Raw genomic sequence first — 27,795 nt, forward strand, 5'->3', positions numbered from 1 at the left:
CCTTCACATTTGTTATATTCCATTCTATGAATAACTACCCAAACTGATTTAAATGACAGGCAGATTACCACATCCAGTAGTCAGGCTCATGGCTGAGCTGTTTCCTGTTCTATCTCTAACTCCTGGAATGCCACATAATCCCAGCGATTCGTAACTATTTGTTTATTACTTTGGTCTAATATTGCACTTTACATTTCAGTGTGAAACTCTTCTTCAAAATCACGTTCCATCTGAAAATTGTCACAGAAACCTATGCATCTAAGAAATCTAAATCCCTCCACAGTGAACAGAGCATTACTTCTCAGTTCTGATCATGCTGCATATCCAAAATATGTTTTAAATAACACCAGACAAAATCCCATAGGCATACCTCTTGCTCCTGCATATGGGAGAGCTAAAGTTTGCTCTCTGGGAGATAATCCTCTGGTCACATCAGGACGTAAATTGACTTGCATTTGCTGTGAGGTAATGTAGTCATTTAGGATTGTCTGTCGTGTATTCTCCATTGCGTAAAGCTGATACTGGCTTGGGTAGCCTGGGGTGGGTGAGAGCTGCCTTTGGAACAGGTAAGCAGCAGCAGCTGAGGGTGGAGGAGGAAAAAGAAGATTTAGTGCACAGAACCAAAGTTTCAGATGTTTATATAGTTTCAGTGAGAAGTGCTATCAATTCTCTCAGTACCAATGAAGTGAAATAACATTTTAATACTAGTATTTCGTTGAATTTAAGCACTGAATGTGGACAGAAAAAGCTAAACAAATCCACAATCTCCCAGAGAAGAGACCTGAATAAAATCACATAGTTTTGGGTATGAAAGGCTGAAACACCTGAAGAAGGTTACAGCACCCCACGAAGGTAGACTGATAGAATATGTTAAATAGAGATCTACTGACTTAATATTATCAGAGACAACCTGGTAATCTCTCAAGTTAACAGCAGAGTTCAGATTACACCTTCATTCTGTGGCATCTTCCACATCCTTATTGGCACAGTTTTCCTTAAAGCTTTTAGTACATTTCATAAATACTTTTTAAAAAATACTATCTGAAGCTTCCAGAAGAAATATTACAGTAAGTTTCCTGGCTAGATGTCAAGCCACAGTAGTGTATATATAACCCCTTCTAAATTGTATCTGCTCATCAATAAGAGTTTCGTTAAGACATCTTTCCTGTGCCAAACACACAATATTTCCAAAAACAAACAAACAAAGCCAAAATACAAACAGATTTACCAGGATCCAGAGCCCTGTGAAATGGCATAGCAGGATCTAAGTGAGGAGGGAGGTGACTCCTATAGACTTCAGGAGTAGCCCCTCTATGATGAGGGTCAAAAGGACTGTGAGCCACTACAGGATCAACCCCTGGGACTGGAGATTTTGCTGGCACGCTCTCTCTCTGTGTGGGAGTAAGTGTGTTTTTCCTTTCATGATTTGCTGACTTCCCAGAAGATATTCCAGCTAATAAAAATAAGGAAAAATCCAAACTCAAAATAGATATTTTCAATAGGAGATACGGCCGTATGCATACATGTTGCAATTAATTACAAAAAATCACAGAGAATATTTTATATCACAAAATATCTAGTGAAAATTCTAAACCCTAAAACTACATTTGTTTGCACTATGTCATATTATCTTCCTCTCGTAGGCACTGCTAATACAGGAGTAGTTTCTGCCCTCAGCACATTATGCTCTTAGATAGCATTACCATAAATTCCAACAGAGACTGAACTACTTTTTGGTGTCCATGTTACAATATGGCAGGTTTCCATTTTCTTATTTCAATTAATAAGCTACAGCCTTCTTAAATTCCTTCTAACAAACCTCCAAATCAAGAGGAACCATCAGAGTAAAAATAAAGTACAACAGATTATAGGAAAAAAAAAAAAGAGTTAAAAATACATTCAAGTGAAATTATTCAAAGTTGTTTTCTTACTGTGGATCAGAATAACATACCCTCACTAACTCTATTCATCATAGGTGAACTCCTAGACATTGGACTCTGATAGTTCACAGGTGTTCTCCGTGCATTGGTATCATCATAAATCCCAGGGCTCAGTTGTGATTTAGGAGTTTCATGAAGAGTTGACCTGAGAACAGAGGGACCAGAGCTGACTACTGACGTGTGACGGGAACGTACTGCATCCCCGGTCTTCACATCTTCGTATTTTCCTCGCTCCACCACCTTCACATTTTCTGGCACCATTTCCAGCTGAGGCATTCCACGGGGTAGCTTGCTTGGTCCAGTGATTAATGATTTTACATTGTGTTTGATGGCAGACTGGCCAGAATTGCTTTCATATTTTATGGGTGTACCCTGAGAAGGAAAGAAGGATCACGTAAGGTTATCCTGCTAAAAAAATGAAAGAAACATTTAAAAAAAAAATAAAAAAATCACATGGCTGATTGCTGCTGTCACAGCACAGAACACAATTGGATTTTAGCCACTGTTACTTGTCAGTTACATCAGACTTGCTAACAAGTGTGTTCCCTGTGGGTCAAGCATCAAGATTTCTCTAATACACAGATTCTTTAAGCTTCATACAATAGTAGCTTTCTTGGAAAAGAAAACAAACAGAACACTTATACGTTTGTCCTTACTCAAATATCTGGAACTGAATCACAGCTGACTGTGTAAGCAACCATAAGATTCTATTAGTCCTTTCTATATTTACCTGAGATATGGAGCCTTCTATGATTGGCCTGGCTGTCTGCACGATTTCAGGAGTCTTGCGACTCTCCTGGCTTAACAGGTCCTGTCTTGGGATCTCATGGATGGAACGGCCCATTTCTTTGATGGTAGTGACTCCATCATATGGCTTCCCTTTAGTGATGGCTCCTTCGAATGCCCTTATGGGAGGTGACTCCCTCTTAATCTGTTTAGGATATTTCAAGCCTTCCTCGAAACTTTCAGATGTTGCTCTCGGTGTGCCTTTTATAGAAAGAAAGTCACATCAACTGTGTTAATTATCACTACAACTCCTTTCTCATAAGCAAAGTAACTAGCTATTAGAATTCTGATTGGCTGAGTCTACAATAACATATTACAAGACTAAAACTATGTCACAAAAGTAACAGTGAACAAACTTTCAAGTTACTCAAAGTGTCCCAGGTTATTTCAGATGCTGAAATAAAAGCAGCACCTCACATCCTCAGAGGTCTGAGGGAATTATTATTGTCCATTAAGAAAAAAAAAAGCAAATAGGAAAAAGTGCTAAATACTGACAATTTTTACTAAAAATATATTTGTTTAAAAAAAATAATCAATACTTATACATTAGCTTCACAGGTGGTATATAAGAAAGTGTGTCTAATATAACGAGCTCTACCCTTAGCACAGCTACCATTCTTAATAACGGATTTCTGGGAATGTAAATAATGCCTGCCTTCCAAACTAGCAAAACTTTACCTTGCATTATAGAGCCAGACAACACTGTTCTTTCTTTAAGTTCAGCATGTGGGCTACCCCTAGGCAGTGCACGGCATATTAAACCTGAAATTAAAATGAACATAGTTTAGAGAATTAAATAACAAGTGTTCAAAAATACCCTCCTCCTTTTTACATAATTACAGATATTATCTGTAGAGCCCAGAGCTTTGCCTCATTATGCTAGGTTCTGCACGAACATGTTAAAAGACCATCTTGCCCTATGAAGTTCTTTGGTTCAAGTATTCATGCTATTACACCACTGCAAGTTTTAACATATTTCAAATCAGAAGGTTATTTTACAATTAAGCTTAACTCTTGTTATAAAAACTTTTCTTAACACTTCCCTTTATTTTCCAGAAGACAAACCAAGTGCATGAGGAACTAAAGGGCATCACTGAATTTTTACACATGGTTTAGAAACATCTTATTCATTGTTCAATCTGATGAAAACAAACCAGAATGTCCTTTAAGGGCTACTCAAAGGTGGGACAAAATGCATCGCAGGGGTAAGATTCCAAAGTTCAGGTAAGAAACATTTTCTTGATATTTTGTATTTTACAAGACGACCGTGAATGTTACATAATGGTCTGCCTTGACCTTCACAACCATAACCTGATTACAATTTGTTAAATCAAAATAACGGTAGGGATGCCCAGAAACAGAATACAGCAGCTGTATAAATCTGCTTGGCATAATCTAGGGCATCTAGTGAAGGAATGCAAAAGGTCATAACAACAAGTTATGCTACTATGCCCACAGATGAGAAGTAATATTGAATTGAGGAGCTGTTCATCCATGCAGTCAATGCTAGTATGACTCAGTACTATTTGAGCTTTGCAACAATTCATTAGAATTGTGAAGTCAGTTACCTCTCTCAGAAAACCTGACACCTGTAAGTGCCAGCTGAATCACCTGCAGTTATGGGAACCATTCACCAGCAAAAGAAATAGGAAATCTCTAGTCCATTAATAACTAAAGCATGCTTTTATTGCGGTGGTTATTATACAGATTTAGTTAATGTCTTAAGATGTAAACATAATTCCTCTTCTGATTTGTCCCGTTAGACAATTCTAGGTTATCTTACATCAAAACAGAAGACCTGAATAAAATACAACACAACTCAGAACAAGCTGCTTCTACCTTCCAGTGGTGCAGATACTGGAGATTCCCGCAGTGACATTCCTTGTTTTATATTTCCTTCCATTGTATCATAACTTCTTTTTAAACTAATTTCATGGGTGGTTCTTGGGCTCCTTGTTCCTTCACGAACATTTTTAATAGCTGGCAACATTTACAGAAGTGTGGTTAGAAAAAGCAGAAAATAAAAAGTCATGAGAATTACATTAAATGAGACCAGAGGACATTAATACTTTATTAACAACTTTGATGTAATACTGAAACATTAAATTTCAAGCTTAATGATCTTTCATGGTTTGTTAAATAAAGTACTCCCGGTTACCTGTGTTTCAGTACTTCAAATAAAGCATGAAGTTTAAAAAAAAAAACAAAAAAGAACCCAAACCTGTGTCCTTCATTTTAATATAGAGTATTTTAAATTTGGTTGTCTCAAAAATATTTCAGGACATAATAAAAATAAGCAGCACAGCAATTGAAGTAACTATATTTTATCTAAGTATACAGGATACTTATCAGAACACAGACAATTTCTGGATCATTTTAGTCTTTATACCCACAAAAACACACAGGTAGGTCAGTGCTTCTTCCAGGAGGCACCGCAGCGACTGAGGTTTATATCTATACATTTGGAAGCACACAGACTTCAACAGCACAACAAATACTTACCATCATAGGATAAAATATGCCCACTTTTGCCTTCATAAATAACATGGCCTTTGGCTGAAGCTTCCTCTCTGCACTTTTCTGGGCTGCTGTCTTCTGTAGCTAGCCGGGTAATAGTCCCCTTCAATAATGCATCAGCTGCTATGCCAGACTGGGACAGAGCTGGTGTACCCTGCATTTAAACCAATCAAATATAATTCAGACTATGTGCATTTATACAAGAAAATAGGCAACCATGAAAGAAAGTGTTTTATTTTCAAGATCTAGAACACGAACCACTACAATAAGCAGCATTGCCTAAAATTCTGCCTCTATTATCAGAAATTTAACCTAAATATTAATAAAATTATTTGTAAGCAATTCTCACCATTATAAAAAAGCACATAAAGCAGAATAGGGAGTACAATATTACGGAAGTATTTAATGACCCAGAACATTTAAACTATAGTACCACCTGGGGGAAAGACAGCATACTCTACATGCTTCCTGGTGCCATTAAGATGTATCTCTATCTACAGTAATGAAATCTACCCTTTTGAGAATAGAATTGTTCCTATTTCTGCCTGTAACTAAAAGAGATCCCAAATCAGCATTTAAAACAGCTTAAATATCCCTTGTGCAAGACATGCTACAACTGATTTTAATACTCAAACTCAGGGATGATGCTGTTTTTCACAGAAGACGCTAATGATGTAGATTGGATGATACTAATAAGCCCTCATGTATACTAAAGGCTCCAGCAATTTATTTGACAAGTTTACAATCACAATGATAACTTAAATACACTGTCATGGTACAGCCTTCTGAGTAAGAGGAAAATACCTGAGTTATGGAGCCTCTCAAAGAAGGAATGGTCTCAACAGAAACTTTATTGGTTGGAGTTCCTCGTGTAATACTTCCCTCCTGTATGGTTGCAGTACCTGATTTTAAATAAATATATAGATAGATAAATAAGCCTCAGAAAAGAGGGAACATATTAATGTTTAAAAATAAGACTTGAGAAGCTTAGGCTCAAATCTTCTGTTCTATCAGGCTCTTACAAAATTTCTTTCTTAAACTGTATGATTGACATTACCTCGAACAACACCTTCATGCTGTGCCCTGACCAGAAGTCCCTCAGGCTGGGAATTCTGACTTCTGGGAGAAAATTCTTCTTGTTTGATATAGGGCAGAGAAGCTATTGAGAAGAAAAAATATAAGGGTTTTTTTTTTCTTTTTTCTGATTTTCTCCCCCCAGTCATTTAGTTACAAATCACTAAACAGGCCACATAAAACATATGTCAGCTTCTCTTTTCTTACCAGATTTGGCTGACTCCTGCTGCCTTGGCAGTCCAAGTGATATGGAACCCACTGATGGTTTCGCAGTTTCTTGTGTATAGGAAGCTTGACTGTGAGATGTTAAGTAAGTTCCAGGTGTTCCCTGAAACAATACATTATGTTTATTGTTGTTTCTGGAAAAAAGATTCACTTCTGTGTTTGAAGGAGACTGCTAAAACTACTATGATCCTAAAATGCTACAGAGCATTACTGCAAAATAAGCATAGAACTATAGGAGTCCAGAGCAGATATGCAGTTCACCTGAACTGTGCATCCTCAACTATGCTAATGAGCATAAACAACTGCAGCATGTTTTATTTTATAAGACACCTCCTGGATTTTTAGAGATAACACGTATAGTTCTTTAAATGTTAATGCTGTGAACATGTAACTGAATACAAGATCTTGAAGGTTGGCAAAAGGGCAAGAAGTGTTACAAGCACAGACTTGCAATGAATAATTCTCTTACTTGTGAGATTGAGCCTCCCATAATGAAAGAAGGTTTTTCTGATGGCACACTTGTTTTGGAGGATGGAATGAGTGGTGGTGGTGGTCTGGTAGGTCTGGTTGTAGGAAGGCGGACTCCTTCAGGGATATTGGTTATTACTTGGTGAGGAGCTGGCTGGAGAACTTAGGGAAAAGTTGTACATTAAACATGACAGTCTGTTTCAGCTCTATTAATCAGCACAGAGACAAGAATAGAAATTGTATAGCTCATCTGAAATTTCCAGTAAGAACAGCCCTGCAATACCCAAAAGCTATCATGCTGTATATCCAGCTCTGTAACTCACTATGTCCAAATATATGTTATGCTTTAAAAATCAAATGGGTAATACCTAACCTTGCAATTGCATTCAAAAAAGGCAGAAGCTGCCCACTAGAATTACAAACTCTTAAAAATGAATTTTTAAAGCTAACAATCCAGGCTACATTCGTGTTTTTCTTGTTTTCCTCTCTTCAGATGAAGTATTCTATTTAAAGAATAAGAACAACTGAGCAGAGTTTAATTTAGGCTTCTGTCAGCTCTACCTGAATATGACAGTATTTGTATCAAGCTGAAAAAACTCTTGATGACTTTGTCCCTATGCTGTTCTAACACTTTTCAGATCATCCTAATTGTTTAGTAAAATACATGTTAGCTAATAAAACAAAAACCAGGACAAACAAAACTAAAACCTCACTGGAGACAGAAAAATACAGAACACCTATCTACATACACACAAACAAACCCTTTCTTCTGTTAGTTCACAAATCGTTTAGAGAATAATTTGATACTGCAGAAAGTAAAAAAAGTCCAGCTTCCAAAGACCAGACATTGCTGATACTAAACCAAACATTTACCTGGTGGGACGCTATAGCGAGCTGCATTCATATCAGGCTGAGGAGAGGCTTTATTGACTTCTCTTGGAGATAGCCTGTATGGTGATGCTGACCTTGTTGCTGTAGTTTGCACTTGTGCTTCCTGTTCTATTGCTCGCTTGACCTCAGCGTAGGGCATATAGGCCACTGGTTTTCCTATTGGGGTTAAAAACAGAAAAGAATCCTAAGATTAGAAATTGGAGCCAAAAGGTCCAGTAAGCAACACAGTTTTAGCAAAGGGCCTATTAAAACAGTCAAGCTGTACTCAGCAGGTATAGATGTTTGAGTGCAAAGATGTAATTTGACTAAAAAGGAAACAACTGCTTTCAAAACATCACTTGGCTCTGAAATAACAGAAAAATTCCAAAGTTGGGCATATAGGCTCTTTCTGAATGAAAGGGATAAACAATTCTACATTTTGAGGCACAAGGATAGCAATTCCCGTGTCAGTTTCCTGGCTTACAACAAGTAAGCAGCAATCTGAAGCAGAAGAGGAGTGTATTTAGCACTGCTATCTTTCAGGTAATCCAGATTCGTGCATTTATTTTGAAATCAATTTACACATATATATACATAAATTCAACCTAGAATACTATCCTTGGCAAAGACTGCTGGCTCTTTTTAATTAAGTTACACACTGGTATCAGGCTGCTTTCCAAAATAATTAGAAAACTGGATTAAAGGTACAACTTTAATTTATTATGTTCTTAGGTCTGTACCTTTATATCCAAAATTTTGAACAACTCCCATACTTTGTGGAAAAAAAACCACAACAGTACTTGGTCCCTTTAAGTCTCTTAATTGTCATAATTTCAGCAACAGGTCCTTTAGTCTGACTGAAAAATCTGAAGATTTTTAGACACTGTGTGCTCCCTCCTACATACAAGAGTGGAAGGACAAACTCACATGCAGAATGTATCTTAGAAGTAGCTACTCTAACGAACTGATGACCAGTCAGCCTCTTTAATTTGCAGATGAAAACGTCCAGGCTTGTAGAACCCATTTCCACTAACCACATTACCTTCCCCGTCACTACTTCAGTAATACTCTTGACTTTTGTGGGCAGACTTAATGCTAGAACTTTCCCACAGCTTATAACATAGTACTGCCAATGCCAAGATTTATTCAGGTAATATTTTAGCTAAATGGTACTTCTGAGCAAACCCTGAATTCCCATCTAAAGAAGCAAATTCCCAAACCCACAACTTTATATCCACCTTCTGAGTGCACAAACTCCCTTCTCATTTTAACACAGAAAAAAATAGAAAAAAGAAGGTATGTTTCCTTCTTTTTAGGTAGAAGTAATTAAGATGAAGCATTTTCATAGCATATTTTTAGAACTTATGCATGTTGAATATAAAATACTCAAATTTAAAAGAACACGACAGTCTCTGTTGCTAACACTGTGGAGCCACCAGGCACAATGCACAAGGATATTAAATCAAAGAATGGAGAATTAAACATTGACGAGGGTATCTCTAACATTGTAGTGTTCACACACTGGCGCCTTACTGGTTTTATTTCTCTGTTACAGTGTATTTTCTGGACCATTTCCTCCTCCAGTAAAGAATGTTGGGTATTTAGAGGTAACAGCTACAGGGCAGAACTGGGGCTCCCATCTCACCCCAGCGGAGCCAGTTTTGCCTTATTCAGTGAGGCTGTGAGGAAGTTCCCTAACCTCCCTAACCCTAACTGCAGCAGGATCTGTTATAATAGACTAGTTCCTTCAATCAAATGCCTTAAGAAAGCAGGATTTAATCAACAGTACATTCAATTTCCCTTCTTAAATGAGGCAGAGAGGTGAACGCGTGATATACAGCAGTACAGAGTTACTAAACCACCTACCTTCCCACTCAACATTAGGGCTTTTGGAAGTGCCACATGGGCTTACGGAGCTTCGATACTCCATGTCCAGCTGTTCTTGCCTCTGGCGCTGCTCCTCCAGCAGTGCTGACTCATGCATTGCTTTAATGTGCCGTTGATAGAGTGCATAACCACTCACCGGTGTTCCAACAGGAACAGTACAGGGACTGCAAGAAACCTACAAAGAGGGGAAGATGCTCACAATGGGCACATTAATACTAAGTATTTTCTGAACTATCTTGTTCAACCGCCCCATTGCAGCAGGGGTATAGTCTATGTATGAGCACTTCAAATGGTGTACTCCTCTTTTTAGGCCAATACTTCTCTACTTGTTTCTATTTAATTTAATTCACTCTTGAAAAGTAACATGATAAGAAAGTAAACAATATATTTCTTTGCTTGTTTCAGAGCTATTTGCTGCTTTAGCAAAGGGGGGCTGGACTCGATGATCTCTAAGGTCCCTTCCAACACGCATGAGACTGTGATACTGTGAAACTAGTTATCAGGAAAACAAATTTTCTATCAATCACTTAAAATAACTCATACCATAGGTGGTATGACAGCTGCTCGGTGATGAAGCTGTTGTAGGTCCATCTGCCCTTGCTTTATTGTAGGTGACACCAGTATTGATCCAGCTGGGTTTAACAATGAGGGCTTTGACTCCCTGAAGATACTGGAAAAAGAGAGAGAGGGAAGGGAAAAAGTATCACCAAAAAGACCAAGATTCTACATGCTGGACAGCACTGAATAAATAAAATAAAGACTATTTTGTTTGTCCCAAAGCTCATCAGGTAGAATAAGCAAGAGATGTTTCTATGCTGTAAGATTCACAGAAATAACAAAAGTGTTCAGAATCTTCAGAACTACATATTTATGTATGCAGTTTCCATATGTCAAGAATGCAGCCTTCTTTATAAAACCTTGAAAAAAAAAAATAGAAGGGAAGCACAAGATCTATACATAAACAGTAGCACATAACAGTATTTCCACCCAGAGACCTAATACACTTGTGAAGTGGAGAGATATCTGAAGAGGCAGAGAGAACAGAAACACCATCAACTGCACTCTTCAAAACAGCACATGCAGCACAATGACACTGGATCCTTTTGACATTTAGCAGCTATCCTTGGTACTGCGTGTATATTAAGACTGCTGGCATGGAGGAGGCACTGGCTCTGAAGCAACTCTATGGTTACAGGGGAATCTCACCAACAGAACACACTGGGATGGATGAGGAGCAGACCAAGCACTTATGGGTCAGGATTAAGGAAAGCAGAGACAGGTGACATTACAGTGGGAGTCTGCTACAGGCCACCTGATCTGAAAGCCCAACTGCATAAGGCTCTCTTTAAGTGGAGCAGTCTCATATCCACAAGCCCTGGTCCTTACTGGTGACTTTAACCACTCCAATATATGTTCAGGGGACAATACAAGAGGGTATATGCAATCCAGGATGTTCCTGGAAGACACTGATGTTAACTTCCCTTTTCAAGTGATAGAGAAGCCAACAAGGAGAGGTGCACTCCATACCGTGTTCTCACCAACACGGGGGGGCTGGTGGGAAATGCAAAGCTCAGGGACAACCTTGGCTGCAGTGACCATGAAGTGATGTTCAAGATTCTTAGGACAATAAGGAGGGTGCATGAAAAGTTCACTACCCTGGGTTTCAGGGGAGAAGACTTTGGCCTCTTCAGGGACCTGCTTAGTGTAGTAACATGGAATAAAGCCCTGGAGGTAAGAAGGGCCCAAAAAAGCTGGACAGCATTCAAGAATCACTTCCTTCAAGCTCAGGAGTGATGCATTCCAACAAAGAATTTGGGTAAAATTAACAGGAAGTTTGCATGGATGAACAAAGAGCTGAAAAATGTCACTCCTTATGACAGATCTTAACCACTGCTAAGTAAAACCATATTTCAAACAGCTTTTTAAATATGGAGGCTTTTGTATACTAAACAATTACACTCACCCTTGTCTGTCAGGCTCTCCATCAACTTCCTCATCAGCACTACAAGTGGCACTTGAATCATTATCTGAATGGGATTCTTGTCTTGCTGAATTAACCTGCTGTGACAGACTATAGTCCATTTCTTCAGGTTCTGACTTCTCCTTGGGTTTCTCCATTTCTCTCTCTTTGGTATCACTCTCTATTTTCACTTGAATATTTTCTGGTAGCCTCATTTCAGTCTCTACAGGTTCAACTTTGGTATGCACTGGAAGATTAAGCACAGGCTTAGCTTCAACTGAATGGCTTCTACTGTCAACCTCCATAGGTTCTTCTGCTTCATTATTTATTTCTTCCTTAACCTGCGGCTCAGAGGTCTGACTTTGACTTTCAGCTGTTGATACACTTTGGGTTGTTAAGGAGGGAGATGTGCTGGCTGCAGGTTTAACAGTAGATTCCTGTTCTGCTGCCTCCTCGGTGGCCATTTTTGAAGCAGCACTCTCAGATGGAGTTTCTTCAGTTGGTTTAGCAGTTTCTGCTGGAGTTGGAGATGGAGCACTTTCTGTATCAGAACTATTGTCAGCACCTGAAAAATAAAAAAAAGTTTTAGAATAAAGACTCAACATTAATGAAATCCAACTAAACTTCAGTCAACTGCTGCTCAGTATTTACTATACTAACGAAATATATGTCTGCTATTCCAAAAGACAACAAGATTGCCTTAAGAGCATCAGCTAGCAATGATTTGCTTCAATTTCCAGGCTGCTCAATACCAAGACTGCTTTTTCCTCTCCACATACAACTAGTGAAGTCAGTTCCAACAGCTGAAAATCAACTGTTTGACATTATGAAATGGAATACAGCTTTCTGATCAATATCTTTTCCTTTCAGTGTATACAGGTGTTACCTTCCCATGAAGTTACCTTCACTGTCTTCTGGATTCTCTTCCTCATTAGATGCTTCTATGTCTTCATCCTCCTGAGCTGACACAGTCGAAGCTACGCTTTCACACTGTGATACATCTCGCTCCTCACGGGGCCTTCGTGAAGACTGATAAATACATGGCATTTATATTACACTGAAAATTTAAAAGTATTCTTTCTTTCTAGATGCAGTCTTATTTTTTAACCTCAGGTTGAAACAAAAGGCACAGAATCTCTTTAGTACAGACTCATCTACAAGGACAAACTCTTTCAACCTCTGTACTGCTTTTGCTGCTCCTGACCAAAACTAAGTTTGGGAACAAACCAGTGTCTCCATACTTAATTATTTAGGGGGAAAAAAGGAACTACTGCAGCAAACAGAAAAACTGATGGTCTTCACTTCAGTGGAGAGAAGACTAGGACTTAGTCTTAGGACACTACAACTTCCACTTTAGATGGCACAAAACTTTCAGCTCATGGTCTTCTATTAATTCTTTTGCTCTGTTCTGTAAGGTTAGTGCTTACCGTGCACTGCGGCATTATTTCAAGGTAACTTTTCCACAGACATATCCTGAACTTTATCTATAGTTGCTGGTGTACAAATAAAAGCACTAAGGAACTCTTCAAGCTTGAGCATCCCACCCAACAAACAATTTTGTATCTCATTTTAAAGCATTAAGTGTCTACCATCATAGGTTAGTGAGTATCAGTTGCCTTCTCTAGCCTTACACCACAACACAAAAACAAGCAGTAAAGGAAACAAGTGGTGACTGCAAAATAGTTTTAGTGAAATGCAGTGAATTACTTCAGAGATACTAAGCTTTTCTCTGCAAAATATGCAGTGTCCACTGTACTTACCTTCTGTTTGTGCTGTTGAAGGAGACTGTCCAGATTATGCCTCCTTTTATAGTTGAAGTAGAAGTTTTTACACTGAGCTTCACTTTTCGTCCCAACCATTTTGGCAATTGCTGCCCAGTTGCGTCCATGTTCCACAAGGCCTGTTCAAACAGAAAGAAACAGGCATTTGCTATAATAAGTAATTCAGAGATCCAAACCCTCATAAATGGAGCAACACAACCAGTGGGAAAAGGAAGGCATTAAAGGATTCCTGCCCTTACACATTGTCACAGTGAGAATCCTTATGTGACCACAAATCATGGGGATAAAAAAACAAACACCTGTCCATCAAAATGTCTGCTAACGAAGCCTTCAGATTTAACTCTGCTGTTGCCAGTACATAATACAAAAACATTGATTTCCGGGGTAATATTTACAGATGACATTATCTGCCAAATAAATAGACAACTTCCAAAATACACCAACTTTTCTGTCAAAGGAAAGGAATTTTTCTAAGTTGTAAACACAAAAACACAGCAAATTTCAAATTTACTGTAGTGCTGCACAGAATTGCAGCACTTGTAGAATTCAGAAGTAAATCTGCAATAATTCAGTAAATACTGCAATCAGAACTAAATCGTTTTGTTTTTTAAACAAAGTTTACCTTTTTTAGCAACTTCCATTTCTTCTTCTGTCCAGCGGGATGTCTCCACAGGCTCCGTAGAAGCTGAAAGAGCAAATGACAGCTGATCAGAAAAAAAAGAACAAGAGTTACTTGCATACATCCTATTATCTATTACACTAATGCTTATTCAAGTCACATGGGAAAGCTGCTCCTGTCAGTGGGAAATATTCTTCATTAAACCAAGACAGAAACATACACTCCCAGCAAAACCCTTTTCCCTCCCTGTGATCCGTTTTTTTCTATTTACCCACCAGGTTTCCACAAGTTCAGATGTTATTACAGTAATATAAACATGTCACATCTTTTAAATGATCACAAAAGAACTTCCTGCACTCTTGCTGCCCACGTGATTATCTAAGTTTTCAGCACATCAATTACTGCAGTGGCTGAACAACAAAAAAGCAACAAACGTTCTCAGTTATAATTTAACCGTGACCTCATAAACCAAGTATATAATAAACTCAGGGTAAAACAAATCAGCAGTATTTTGTTGTTTTAATATGCTTCACAACTGGAGGGAAGCACAATACTGCAGCTTCTTTAAAAGGTGTTCTCCACATTTCTCACAATCCAAGAAGCTATAGAATGGTTCCATCTTATTTCACTGATTACTATGGAATGAACTGAAATATCTGTTTAGCAATTAGCAGTTATTAAACCTACTATTCTTATACTGATAAAGTTTTCTACTTGAGAAAGAGAAAAATAAAAGAACAGAAAAAATAAAAACAAGGAGGAAACTAACTATGACTCATGGCAAAATATTTTTCATTCACTTCTCCTGATTTGACAACACTCTGCTTAAGTTTTTCAATGGCATTAAGTGGCAACATCCTCCATTTCCTTTTCATAAAATCTGCCATTAAATACAGCATGCAATGTGGACTCTCCAACAGCTTCCATTAACGATACAAGTAAGATGCTACGAGAGGATCTGACCTGCCACAAGGCATTCTGTTTGCCAGTACTTCTGCACCACCACAAATAATGTCAGAAATGCAGTCAGTTCTCTTTTCTAACATGCCACTGGAGTAACATTTCTATTTCAAAGAATTCTCTTGCCATCTAATGCAGAAATGATAACAACTTGCTGGGATCTATTTCAGACTATGAAATTTCCCAACATACTCAAATAACAAGTCTGCTTATTTAACAATAAGTTCTAGGAACTACAGCCTCTAAGTCAATCTCTGCCAAAGACATTTGGATCTGCATGGATCCATCAATAAGCCTGAAAAACAGAAAAAGTAGTTAACACAAAAGCTTAATTGGCTCCTACCATACATGGTTTTAAGAGTCATCTGAGTACAGCTAAGCCATTCAGTTGCATTTATGAAATTTAACAATATCAAACAGTCATAAAATTATAAGCAGGCTTAAGAGTAAAGATGTAATACTAAACAAACCAGTCCCAAAATGTACTCCACGTATAGAACACACAGAGATGAGCACGACCACAGATGGGTCCCCAGGTGTCCTATCAATGCTACTCACAAGGTTCTGGCGGGGGTGGAAGAGGCGGTGGTGGCTCTTCAGTGGCTGCAGCTGCAGCAGCACTTGCTTGTGCAGCTTCATTTGTCATTGATCTGGTGATTCTGCCCTTACGACGACCTTGACTATTTGCAGTTTTTCGGCCCCTAGGAGTGGCCTGCTCCCTTTCCTCCGTTTCCTCTGTGGCAACCTCAGTTTTGTCCTTTTCTTTGGTATTCTCCCTGAGAATAGTTTAAAAATAATAATAATACATATAAATAAAGTTATTATTTACACTTATTCAGGTTGCCATTATGAACAGTCTGATCAGATCAGTTCATTTTTCTGAACTATCTTGTTTGATGCATGAGAACTAAATAGGAGCAAGGTGTCACTGCTGGACTGATGGCAATTCTGTTCTCTATTAAAAAGAAGCTACATAAAAGCTACTGCAATCTAGATTAAGTACGTTTTCTGTACATAGACTTACTTAGATTCCTCCTTCTCATCCTTTTCCTCCTCATCTTTCTTTTCCTCATCTTTTTTGTCTGCTTTTTCTGCTTTATCCTCTTCTACCTTTTCTTCTACTTTTTCCTCTTGAGAAGGACGAGCAATTTGTTGCTGAAATATAACAGAATTTACATGTTTTAATCAACAACTGATACACAGAGGAAGAGAAGCTCAGAGAAGCACAAATGCTGATGTTACCCTACCTGCAAATTATATTTTAAGCTATAATCACCACACATCTGTCCATATAACAGTAAAAGTGGGTCAGGAATTTAGTTCGGTTCTAGTGAGTTTATGTTGTGTAGAAGGGAAAATACAGTCCAGATTATTATCTTTTTTAATGCTACCCCTGTATCGAAATTATTGCTCTGCAAGCACTTAAGAACTGACAAAAGACAAAAGGTAATTACCATTACCCATTATTGTTCTACAGAGAACAGCACAAAATACTGTTTACGTATAAAGGGACACTCACTCGTTCAGAGTGAATCCAGATGACTGCTACATGGGAAAATCTCATTTTAGAAAGCACGTAAATTTGATTTAAACTTTCCAGAAGAAATAATCTAGTTCAGGACAGGAATTAATGGAAGAAACATCTGTTACTTCATATGATCACATGGAATTTTACCACTGCTAGAAAGTAAAAATTTCATTTTTAAAAAGTCTCAGAATTGTGATGAGAATCCATGGCATTGGTTTTGCTGTTACCTTGCTTTGCTGAACACTTCCCTTCAGACCCTTTTTAAACCACCGACTGCTATCCAGGTAAAACGCTGTTCAGTTCAGAAACACTAACTTTGCTACACAGGCCACAAGTCTTGTTAAGTATGACGAGGAGCCTAAATATTGTTTTTGCCACCCACAGTGCTCAACCTGCACATGACAAACACATCTTATGCTTTTCAAGCAAGTCATGAATGCAAAAATTCATCAGTGTTGGAAATTCCTTCTTCTCCAGATTAAAGCATCAAGCAGCAGTTGGCTGCCATGAAATTAATCACGTAACCCACTCCCAAAATTCACAGAATTCCTACATGCAACCAATGGCAAGTGAGTGATTTCTCCTGATGGGCCTCAAAAGCCAGCAAGTCCACAGGGAGTACGGAGAGCTTAACACCGCATCCAGATATTCATGATGAACCTTCACTGAAACAAGGTGATCCTCCAAGTGCCACAAGAAAATCCAAGCCTGCTTTATTAGGCACGATACGTCAAAACTGGGAAAATAACCAGCTTCAGACTGCAGATAAGTTGGAGCAGGAACAGCTCCAGCCAAAGGTGAGGAGGGGAGAGGGAAGAATAAGAAAGAAAAGAGAGTTCTCTTCCTCCTCTCTGAAAACACATGTTTTCATAACGTAACTTAAATAAATGATTACAGCTTAAATGCTTTTGTAAGAAACTGTAATATATACACAGAGAGTGGGAGTTCAGAAATAGCCACACAGAGGGAACCATCAGCTGGAATTTACACTGAAGGAGCTTGAATGGGTTAAACAGACCACCTCGGCCAGAGTCACCAATGCCAAAGAACCACTGCACCGAGGTGGCTTTCCACTCACATTTGGGTTATGCAGAACAGAGCCGGTCCGTGTTGGGTGTTACACTCTGCAGATCAACTTCAAAAAGCCAAGTACACATAGTATTTATATACAGCTAATTTTATATGGGGCTACTTTTCACATAAATGCCAAACACTCTCTTGGAAATCCATAGAAAGTCAAGGACGGGGATCTAGAAGATGCTGATCTAGAACCAGCCATTCAGTAATTGATAGCCCACTGAAAAATTCCTCAAAATAAGCTTTTTTACTGAAGAACCTTCTTGTAAGCATAGCAGCAGGTGTCACTGTTCCATTAGCAAAGCTGAGGCTGGAAGTAGTCAAGAAAAGGGTTTGTTTTTGACATTTTAATAGCGAGAACTGGAGCAGAAACCCCGAACACTAACCATTATTATCCTGCAAATTAGAAGCACTTAAGATACTAGTGTTACTTGGTGACCCAAAACATTCCTTCACGAAAATGTCAAGAGACAGGTACTAAGGTAAATAATTTCCACTGCCCTACACAGAGCAGCCTTGAAAACAAGAAGTTAAAATCTGCATTTTCAGAAGAAAAATTGTATTTTATAATTAATCTAATCATAAAACAGTTGCTGAAAACCCTCAGCTCTTTTTGCCATTTGGTTAATATCGTAATTTTTTTAACATGCATAATTGATAGGTCAAGGGCAGGTTAAACACAAACCTTCAAACAGCTGAAGCCTCAAGTCAGCGACGTACCTGCACATTCATCTGTTGATTAAAACTTTTACTATCCAGAGAAGGGGACGGGCTTTAGTTCAGGGTAAGATTCAAAAGGACAAAACCCCCAACAGCACCGACATCACACGGCTCCTGAGCAGCAGCTGCCTGACCCAGCAACATGTTTATTCCAGGAAATTGTGTCATTCTGCCACTTAAGCTGCCCGCAGAAGAGTTGCCCATCTCACATACAACCTTCTAATCTCACTGGGGTCACACGAGGCGATCCCATCAGCTCGGCATGATTGGCGGCCGCAGGAGCACAGTGAATTTCTGTCTAGTCAGGTCACCGGGCTGGGCCACCTGCTGCAAACCACAGCCTGCAGACACTGCTGAGCAGGCAGCCTTAGAATCACAGCCCGGCTGCTGCTTTGCTGCTGAATGTCAGTGAGAAGCTTTACTCAGATCCTCCTTTCAACGAGCTATTTAAGGAATTAGCAGTAATGAAACCAGTGCAAAAACACTGACTTCTCTGCTCCAATTCCCAGCTTGCAAAACAACAACCCTCCTAACCACCTGTACCTGGAATGCAACTCCCAAACAGCTAAAAGTATACAGTCAGGGCTCGCTCTTACAGCCATGCTTCCTTTGAATACTATGTTAAAAGATCTGCACTTTGTTTAATAATTCACATTTGGTTTAAGGCACACCATCTCCTTGCCTCTGTGAGCATTCTGGGACAGTTTATGCAGTATTTGATAACAAGATCCTTCTAAGCCTATTCAAAGACAACTGTATAACAGAATCCAATAATCTTTACTTCTCTTGACTTTATGTGCCTTAACCTAACAGCAAGCTTCCGTAAGTATAAGCCCCCACTGAAATTTGAGTCAAGCTGTACTCACTGAAGTTCTCTTAGCAATTCCAACATTGTTACCATGATTAATATATTCTCCACTGCAACATTCTGTTTACTTGCCTTCTACTTGATAAAAATACATGAACTCTCAAGAGTTTAAGCCGAAGCACCTGCTATTGGCATAAGCATATCTTGGAGCACATCATAAATCTTCACACCTTGGGTTTGCCAATCAGCAAGGAAGTTTCAGGTTGCCACTCAGAGATAGGATCAGCTTCAAACAAAGCTGGAGTGAGGGAGGGACAGGGGGAATTAATTACATTCTGCAGCCGTAAGGTAAGAGTTCTGGCAAGCAAGGCACTTCAACACTCTCAAGTCCTCTTTAACTAGTTTACATAGATGACACTAATCAATCATCAATAAAATTAAGAGCTGGAAATATGATTCCTTACTTCAGTGTTACTAAACACCAACTGTAATACTCCTGAGTTTAAGCTTCAAGAAACAGTAAAATGCCCACATTTGGCATGTTTAGAGTATGTCCTAGTCTTTACATGTATGCTACAGCAGTCATCAGATCGGTAAAGTCTGACACTTATCCATGTCCTTACCACAGAGCACATCTTAAGTCTGTGCAGCAGCTGTCCATTGATCTGCTGTTGTGTTTTGTGGAGCAACAACTAGCAACTAAGATCCACACGTGTCAAAACTCTAAGAGCGAGTAATCTGAGTCCAAGAATCAACTTCAACAGCTCCTGTGCTCATCTATGTACTGTGACTTACATATAGGTGGTATTCACAGGAGAAGTCACAAAGCCAGGCAAGAGCACCTTCATTTTCCTTTTAGCTAATGTCACAAATCTGTGCACTTTTGTACCAGACTGTAATTCAAACCTTCCTAGGTTATACATGTTATCTGAGGAAAGAGATTTATAGATGGAGAAACCTGTTCAAATTTTGAGTTCCACCAGTTTTGATGTTCTAAAATGCAGCAAAGGAATTTAAAGAGTTACGATCTTCTGAATACTTCAAAACTTAAAAGTTCTGCTGTGATACAGATGGAGCCAGCTACGTCTCCTCCTTCTTGTTATAGCTGCAAGAGAACAGCTTATGGCAAAGATATCACTCAATATACGTGTACTTACTAACACCATGCCAAACTCATACTGAACTCTAAAACATAACCGTTTATAACAGCAGCGTTATCTGTATTTACTTCTTACAGCAAATTTTGGACAAGTCTCATTTATTTTCACCTTCTTTGTATTTGCCATACAATCATAACTAATTTTTTTTTTGCCATCACTAGTCACACAACAATACATTTTTCTTATTATTAGGCCAAAGAAGTCTAATGAAAGTTCTGGTAAAATACAGAATGTATTTCACTTATTTCCAACCACTGCCATTGTCAGAGCTTCTACCTGGGCTAACTGCCAAGTCCTCTACATAATGAAATTATTTTCTCCCATCAATCCGTAATTTGTGGGGGTACAGAGAAATGAGTCCTTGTTGGCACAGCCTCTTCTGTCAGAGTATCAAACAATAAGTTAAAAGGCTTAAGTGCAACAGCATCATAGAAGTACAAAGCATTGTTTTTAGCCAACAAGATCAATTTGTCAGCTGAAGTTGCATTACGCTTACTGGGACTTGCACAAAACTTATTATTAGATAAGAGGATATGTACATATATAACCTTCTTTCCTAACCTCATTACTCTGTTATTCTATTTTCAGAATGCTGTTAGATGCAAAAGGAAATCAAAACAGGATGAAAAGGAACACGTACAGTGAATATACAGCACTGCTCCTTTTTCTAAACAAGTCTGAGCATTTTTGTTTTCCTAATATCCACATTAAACCCAGCAGCCTAGCAAATATATATATTTTTCATTATATGCTGCTCTTTCCCCTTGAAATCCCTTCCAAAGGCTTCCAAGACTTCCAAGTGAATTATTCCCGAATCAGTAGAATTTTTAATTTGCATTCATTAAATTTATCTCTTTCTTCTTGCTATTAAGTTCCAGTTTGACTTTGAGCCTGACCACCAAGAAACCAGCACTATTAATTTCTGCTTTTTGACAAACGTCGGCATTACAAAGTGATTATATATTTTCCACTGCAAGTCACATTCAAAACCTTATTTCTGTTGGCTCCACCATGGAATTTAATAATTATGGATTTGACCTCCACGTCTATGGCAGAGTCCTCAAATAAAATGAGTAAAAAAAAGAGAGAGAAATGTGCAGAGGAAGAAAACACTGCACAGAATTAAGAACTAACCAAAAAACCTTTGATGACAGGATTTCCTAATTTTAAAGGGAGGTAAGAATGAACTACTGGAAAAGGAGCTTATTTTTTTCAACCTCATGCCTTCTATACAGGATATCAATATAGCTATAAATATGAAACAATCAAACAATATTTAAGTGAAATATCTATTTTAGATACCTGGTTTCTCCCTCTGCGTTTACCATAATTCCTTCGCACAAGGGCTTTGTAATTCTCATTCTTCTTAGTCAAATAATAGTAGAGCACACAGTCAGGAACATTCTAAAATGCAAAGAGAGAAAAAAAGAATATTTTTATACCAGCAAGAAAACCCCCACATTGTTACTACTTAATTTCCTCCAACATGTAAAAACACTCATCCTCCATAGACTACGAGCTACTAGATTTGATAGTTACATCACACAAATGTAACAAAATAACCATGCATAAAATTACCGTGTTTTATAAATACAAGTCTCATATTCGTAATACCCCTCAACTATGTCAGCTAGTACAATTTAACGCATACAAGTCAGTTTGAAAATTTGTGAAAGCCTCTATTTATAATAGTAGTCCTAAATAGTCAACATTCTTATGTCTTAATAAAGCACAATTCTCCATTACTTCTTACATGATCTCTGCAAAGTCAGTTCTAAAGACTAATTCAGCCAGTAGTAGGATTCCACTGACCTGAACTGTGGAGGCAAGTTTCTTAGTTAGCAAGGTGGCACAGCAGATCCCTTAAAGATTTATATCACTAAAGCAGCTTCTCTGTTTCAAAAGTAAAGTAAATCATAACTAATCAAAGTGTCACTTACTGCTATCAATAGTGTCATTTCACTAACTTTTGTTAGATGCTTGCTTGTGCTGATCACGTTACTGTTCAAGCACCACAAAATCCTGTCAAAGCAGTAACTTTATTCAGAACTGAAATTTTTTCCAAGATGATAAAACGATGCTGGAATAAACGACTTACATTTGGAAAGTTAGGGATCCCACCCTAAGCTCTACATGTATTCAAAAAGGTCTTACCTTTCGTTCCAGGTAGGAAGCAATTAGACCAAAGTTCTTGGGATGTTGGACAAACCTTTTACAAATCAGAAATTATTTATGTTTAACAACATAATACATATCAAATTAACAAATCAGTCTTCTAAACAATCTGCACCATCAGCAAACTCTTGATTTCTACATCTGAAATGAGTCTATGAAGTCTAGTTTTCAAATTGTTCAAACTTAGAGCAAAGCACTTAAAACCAGCTAATAACTAACACAATGAGATCATACACATACTCCACTAATTTTCATCTTATAAAAAAAACTGAAGCGTTTTAAAAAATAATTTCTGATGTACAGCCTAACTGGATGCAATTGAAAGAAACACAGAGCAGACTGTGTTTCTTTCTTTTCTCTAAAACTTCCTGCAGAGTTTCATTCATCCAACTAAGAAAGTTATCAATGAGTACTGCATAAAAGCTTCAGTTTTTCCAGTTTAACTGAAGTTTACTGTGGAGTTACAGGTATTTGTCTGTCATCAGCAATGCATAAAAATTAAGAGATAAGAAAGCCCATTACTTTTCTTTAAAAATCTCTTTCTCGTGGTCCGTCCAGACATTCATGAACTGTCTGTCTTTATAAACTTTCATGGGATCCTCCATCAGACCATTCATATTAATAAACTTCACTCGTCTCTGTTCTGCATCAAACATCATGGGAGGAATGACTGAGAGCTGACGCATTTGTTTTTCATTATTCTACAGGTAAAGAATAAAAGAAAAAGTAAAAAAGGCAAATAAAAGTTGTTACAAATGTTTACATTTCTCAGTTTACACAATTCATAGAAGCTCCACCTCAGCAGACATTCATGGAAAGATCTTTCTGTTGCCTTCCTAACTTTTCAAGTTGTTCATTGGGACAGTAACATTTACACAGTCAGCTAAAGGAAAAGGTGAGTGTCTCACTACAGAAAATACAGAAAATGAAATAGGACAGGGCTTTAGAATGGACGACTTTTCACATGTCTCCTGCAGCTGTGGAAAAATTGGGTTGTAGCACACCTGAAGTGAACAGACAAATGAGAAAAATCTAGGATGGGTACAATTAGGAAACACAGTCTTTAAAACAGAAGTATTTCTCAGATTAGTTTTAAGCCAAAATTTGCATTGACTCTCCCAAACCAGTGCCTCAAAATGTTTCTCTTCCTATAAAAAGAACAAAACAAACCCTCCGAAAGAGACCTTTCATTTGCATAGTCACAAAGCAAAGCACAATAGCCTCACCTCCTGCTCAGAAAGCCCATCAATGATTTCAGAAATCTCATGTTCGCTTCTAGCAATAGTTGCTGAAAGTCCAGCCCCTCTTTGACCAACTCTAGAATGAGGAGTAAAGAGAAGTAGAATTGTGCTCAATGCCATGAAACACAGTGAACAATGCACTTAATTATAGAACAAAAAACGTTTTACTTTGAATGGTAAGACACACTTATACGAATTACCACATAAGATAACCATTAAGCAAAAATCGATTTCATTATAAATAATTCTAAAAACTAAGTTGTTAGAGATGATTTACAAGAATGTTCCAAATCCACAGTAATACCTCTGAAATCGTTCTTGTTGTTCTCTCTGCTTCCGGATTTCTGGGAATTGTTTCTCATAGTACTCTCTTGTTTTGCTCTCCTTAGCTTTCCTGCGTGGATTATTTTCTATCCTGTCAACTTTTTTCTCCCATGCTTCCATCAGCTGATCATAACGTTGGCAGATTTTCTGTTCCTGTTAAATTCCAAAAGCAAAGGTTGAACTAAACAGAAACACACTGAGTGATCAGTACCCCTAAACTGTGTAGGCTCTAGGAATTAAGAGAAATTCTTCCTGCAGCACTGACTTTCCATTTTGAAAATGACATACAGCCAGTTTTCAACAGAATGGTCTTCAGAACTTATACCAGAGAAAGATACACTATTGTTCTTCCTTATATATCATAATGATACTTAGTAACTGCAGTTCTTTCTAGAAATCTCACATCTCCGGGAACCATGCTTTGAGTTCATGGAACAGAATTGTTGTGACTTGTTTTTTTTAATATTTAAACTTTTGCTAAACTTAATAACAGAAATATGCCTTTGGATGTCACCCAAAACAACTTTGCATGCCACCTGCTATAACAGTACTCAGGGTTAATACTGGTGTTTAACATGCAAACATTTGATTAAAAATTCTGTCAGACGTCAGCATCAGATCTGCTCCTTTTCTTTCAGATACTGTAGCTACTATACAAGATAGGTGCAGAGAGAGGCCAGGATAAGGCCAGTTAAGGATTCTTCACTGGCTTTCTTCCATTCATACTCCAAGAAAAGAACAGAAAGGAAAAGCAGAAGAGGGGGAAAACAAAACAAGACAAAAAAAAACCAAAAAAAAACCCACAATATTTTACTAATTGCATTTTAGGATGGGTTTCAGTTAAATAATTAGCAAATTGCATCCATAAAATATCAGTTTCTTTTCAAATAACTTGATTTAGTTTTAAGACATTTTTCTAATCAATTGAATTTACATGACACGCTGGATAAAATACAGCAAGGATTCAGATAGAAAACCAACAACATCCTCTTTTCATAAGAACACAATAGCATTACCCGTTGTTTTCTTGCGTGATTTCTTCTTTTAAAAAATAGTATTAGCTTTTTCCTCATCACCTGGTTTCTGGAAAACAAAATTTGAGAAGTGAACCACATATGATACAAGAACTTCAAAGTTACTCGACCAACTCCATGTGCATTACGGATGCCAGATTGTTGCTACAAATAATATTTCCAGAGGTAGAAAAACTGGGAAAATTCCTAATGAAACAATCACTGAACTTACATGGTATTTTATCTGAGAGAAAATAATCTCAAAGATGGCCTGAGAGAGACATGAAAGCTCCCAGTTTCAAGCTGAATGCTCTCCTAGAGATGCTAAAATGATTAAGTTTGGAAAGATTTTGTGCCTTGGAAAAAAGAAAAAAATGCATATTTGCAATTCAACCCAAAACACCATAAAAATTTGGTAGAAGACAACCAGCTTGTTTTGGTAGGTGATTTTTGTTTGCCCCAAGTAACAAATAAGCATAGCAACCAGCAACCCTGCTCTCACAGCAGTTGACATGAAACAAGTACGTGATGAAATCAATTAATAAATAACAAAAAGGCAGGACACCTGCCACTTTGTGACAGCAGTAACTTTTGAAACAGTTCTTTGAAACAAGCACCTTTGGGAAAAGTTGACAAGGCACATCTAGGTCAAACGTGGTATTTCAGGCTTTGAAAAATATCAGTGTTACCAACTCAAAGAAAAATAAGTTTTATGACTTATTTTTGTCTTTAAGTTACAATGCAAAGTTACTGTTTGCCATCACCTGCAGTAAATACAGCTAATTCCTTGCAACACTGTTTTATAACATGAAGTCTGAAGGTTACATGGGCTGGAAGAATGTAAATGTTGCTGAAGCATACATGTCACATTTGGAAATAGAAGCAATTAAAAATTTGAATCATTAAGTCCAGATCATTTAAAAGGCACAACAAGAAGATATTAAAGCACTCACGTTTTGATGTTTTCATGGTAGACCTTTGTGTCTGACGGCTGGTTGTAAAGCGGCTACAATTTTGGAACAGAAAGATAAATTTAGTACTTTCAAGTGCACATAAAAGTCTATGTAATACATTTAACTGTACTAAAATATTCTGCTCACTATGAATTCATTCTGAGTTGCAGCAACCTGAAGTGACAAGATGCTCAATGCCTACAGCACTGATTTTATTACTTTAAATTAGATCATTATAATTATTTACATTTATAACAGTATTTCACTGTGGTTCTATTTCAACCATGTCCTCTGAAATAGATTCAAATCTATTTTTAAAAGTCATATTTACACATCCAGTTCACTCAAGCCCTAATCCATGAGTGTATTTAAACACATATTAACATATTAAAATAAAGACTCCAGAGGATTAATTGCTTTCTTCAGGATTAAAGATGAATATAAGATTGAACAAATCTTTTAAAATGCATTGTCTGCGATTTCAGGAAGACAACAGGACAACACATATTTAATCTACACTCTCATATATAGCTACACTACCTAAATCCCTGATTCCACTGTTTAATACCTGAGACGTTCAAACAAAATTTTGACTGTGAAATAGACAGGCAAAGGACTTCCAAACTTCTATAAAATATCAGGCACCAAGTGAAAAGAAAAACAAGTCTCACCCCCTCCCTACCCAAACCAAAAGATTGAATCACCCTATAATGTTCTTTTATTCACAAACACAAAACAACATATTTACCACAGCAGAATTACAGATGTGAAAGCTACACTGGCAACACAGTAAACAGAACAAAAACAAACCACTTACCAGTTCAACTTTGGGACCAAGACCTTCAAAAATCTTGTGAGCTTCTTCTGCTTTTTTCTGTAAACAAGATTTATTTATTGTTAATATGGTCTCTGTTGTTCATGTGTGAAAAGTGTCTCTGAACTTTCACTCAGTCCAGCTGCTAGACACATCTCAGGACATTACATCCTCTTTCATCTACTCCTGCAATGCTGCCTCAGTGAAACATGAAGCCTCTACCTGAACTGTGCTGCTGTGCTCTCACAACTCAAAAGCATTGGAAGGTGTTCAGAAAAATAGAGTATACTTCTGAATTAAGGACAAAAATTCTTCAATTGCAAAGTCTGCGATTGTTAATTAACATGTGCATGCACATACAAGTACTACACCAAAGATCTTCTTTCTCTTAAGGTAAGCAAGGACTCCAAAGTAACTCCAGCCCTAAAGGAGGCAGCACTGGATAACACAGTTTGCTTTCAGAAATTCATTTCAAGCCAGTACAGTTTCCCAAAGCCCTTTGTCAGAAGACAAGGCTGTCAGAAAAGACCCAGCAGACTAATTCACATTTGCTTCTTTCCCACTAATTGTTATATGCACTAGCCCTAAAAGCAGATGCCTGCAAAGAAAAATATAGGATAACTAATCCACAAAGTAGTTATTATTAGAAAGAGTTCTGTTAAGTTCTAACATCACATGTAATTTAAATCTTGAGATGTTCTTTGGAACTCACGGCTGAACACAATAATTGTACATGGCAATATTGCAGCATAACCCCACTAGAATGGTTTGTTTGGTTTGAAAAGCATTTAAAAATGTACTCCAGCCCTACTACCCCAATCAAATTTTAGCCAACTGTAGTTGAATATTAGAAGTAATTATCCCATACTGCATTCTTTTAGGATGAAAGCTGCCA

The 27,795-nt window shown here is 37.7% G+C and overlaps 1 protein-coding gene across 4 annotated transcripts in view; it reads right to left on the reverse strand.

Moving 5' to 3' along the window:
* NCOR1 (nuclear receptor corepressor 1) overlaps window positions 1-27,795 on the reverse strand; it is a 57,092-nt gene that overhangs the window by 9,559 nt on the left and 19,738 nt on the right. For 3 of the 4 annotated variants that reach the window (XM_015880410.2, XM_015880411.2, XM_015880409.2), the window contains exons 7-34: window positions 26,904-26,960; window positions 26,087-26,139; window positions 25,137-25,203; window positions 24,101-24,273; window positions 23,782-23,872; window positions 23,078-23,256; window positions 22,535-22,589; window positions 21,683-21,784; window positions 16,112-16,242; window positions 15,646-15,863; window positions 14,131-14,193; window positions 13,488-13,627; window positions 12,630-12,756; window positions 11,731-12,292; window positions 10,311-10,437; window positions 9,747-9,942; window positions 7,884-8,057; window positions 7,012-7,172; window positions 6,525-6,645; window positions 6,301-6,402; window positions 6,048-6,145; window positions 5,229-5,397; window positions 4,566-4,706; window positions 3,405-3,488; window positions 2,671-2,927; window positions 1,952-2,312; window positions 1,229-1,453; window positions 371-580 (exon numbers count right to left, since the gene is read on the reverse strand). In XM_015880410.2, the coding sequence (XP_015735896.1) occupies window positions 371-580; window positions 1,229-1,453; window positions 1,952-2,312; window positions 2,671-2,927; window positions 3,405-3,488; window positions 4,566-4,706; window positions 5,229-5,397; window positions 6,048-6,145; window positions 6,301-6,402; window positions 6,525-6,645; window positions 7,012-7,172; window positions 7,884-8,057; window positions 9,747-9,942; window positions 10,311-10,437; window positions 11,731-12,292; window positions 12,630-12,756; window positions 13,488-13,627; window positions 14,131-14,193; window positions 15,646-15,863; window positions 16,112-16,242; window positions 21,683-21,784; window positions 22,535-22,589; window positions 23,078-23,256; window positions 23,782-23,872; window positions 24,101-24,273; window positions 25,137-25,203; window positions 26,087-26,139; window positions 26,904-26,960 (4,444 nt within the window). Of the gene's footprint in view, window positions 1-370; window positions 581-1,228; window positions 1,454-1,951; window positions 2,313-2,670; window positions 2,928-3,404; window positions 3,489-4,565; window positions 4,707-5,228; window positions 5,398-6,047; window positions 6,146-6,300; window positions 6,403-6,524; window positions 6,646-7,011; window positions 7,173-7,883; window positions 8,058-9,746; window positions 9,943-10,310; window positions 10,438-11,730; window positions 12,293-12,629; window positions 12,757-13,487; window positions 13,628-14,130; window positions 14,194-15,645; window positions 15,864-16,111; window positions 16,243-18,412; window positions 18,530-21,682; window positions 21,785-22,534; window positions 22,590-23,077; window positions 23,257-23,781; window positions 23,873-24,100; window positions 24,274-25,136; window positions 25,204-26,086; window positions 26,140-26,903; window positions 26,961-27,795 lie in introns of those variants that run through there. The other variant, XM_015880413.2, reaches the window with a different exon arrangement.

This window comes from Coturnix japonica, chromosome 19, assembly GCF_001577835.2.
Source record: "Coturnix japonica isolate 7356 chromosome 19, Coturnix japonica 2.1, whole genome shotgun sequence".
Taxonomy (NCBI): domain Eukaryota; kingdom Metazoa; phylum Chordata; class Aves; order Galliformes; family Phasianidae; genus Coturnix; species Coturnix japonica.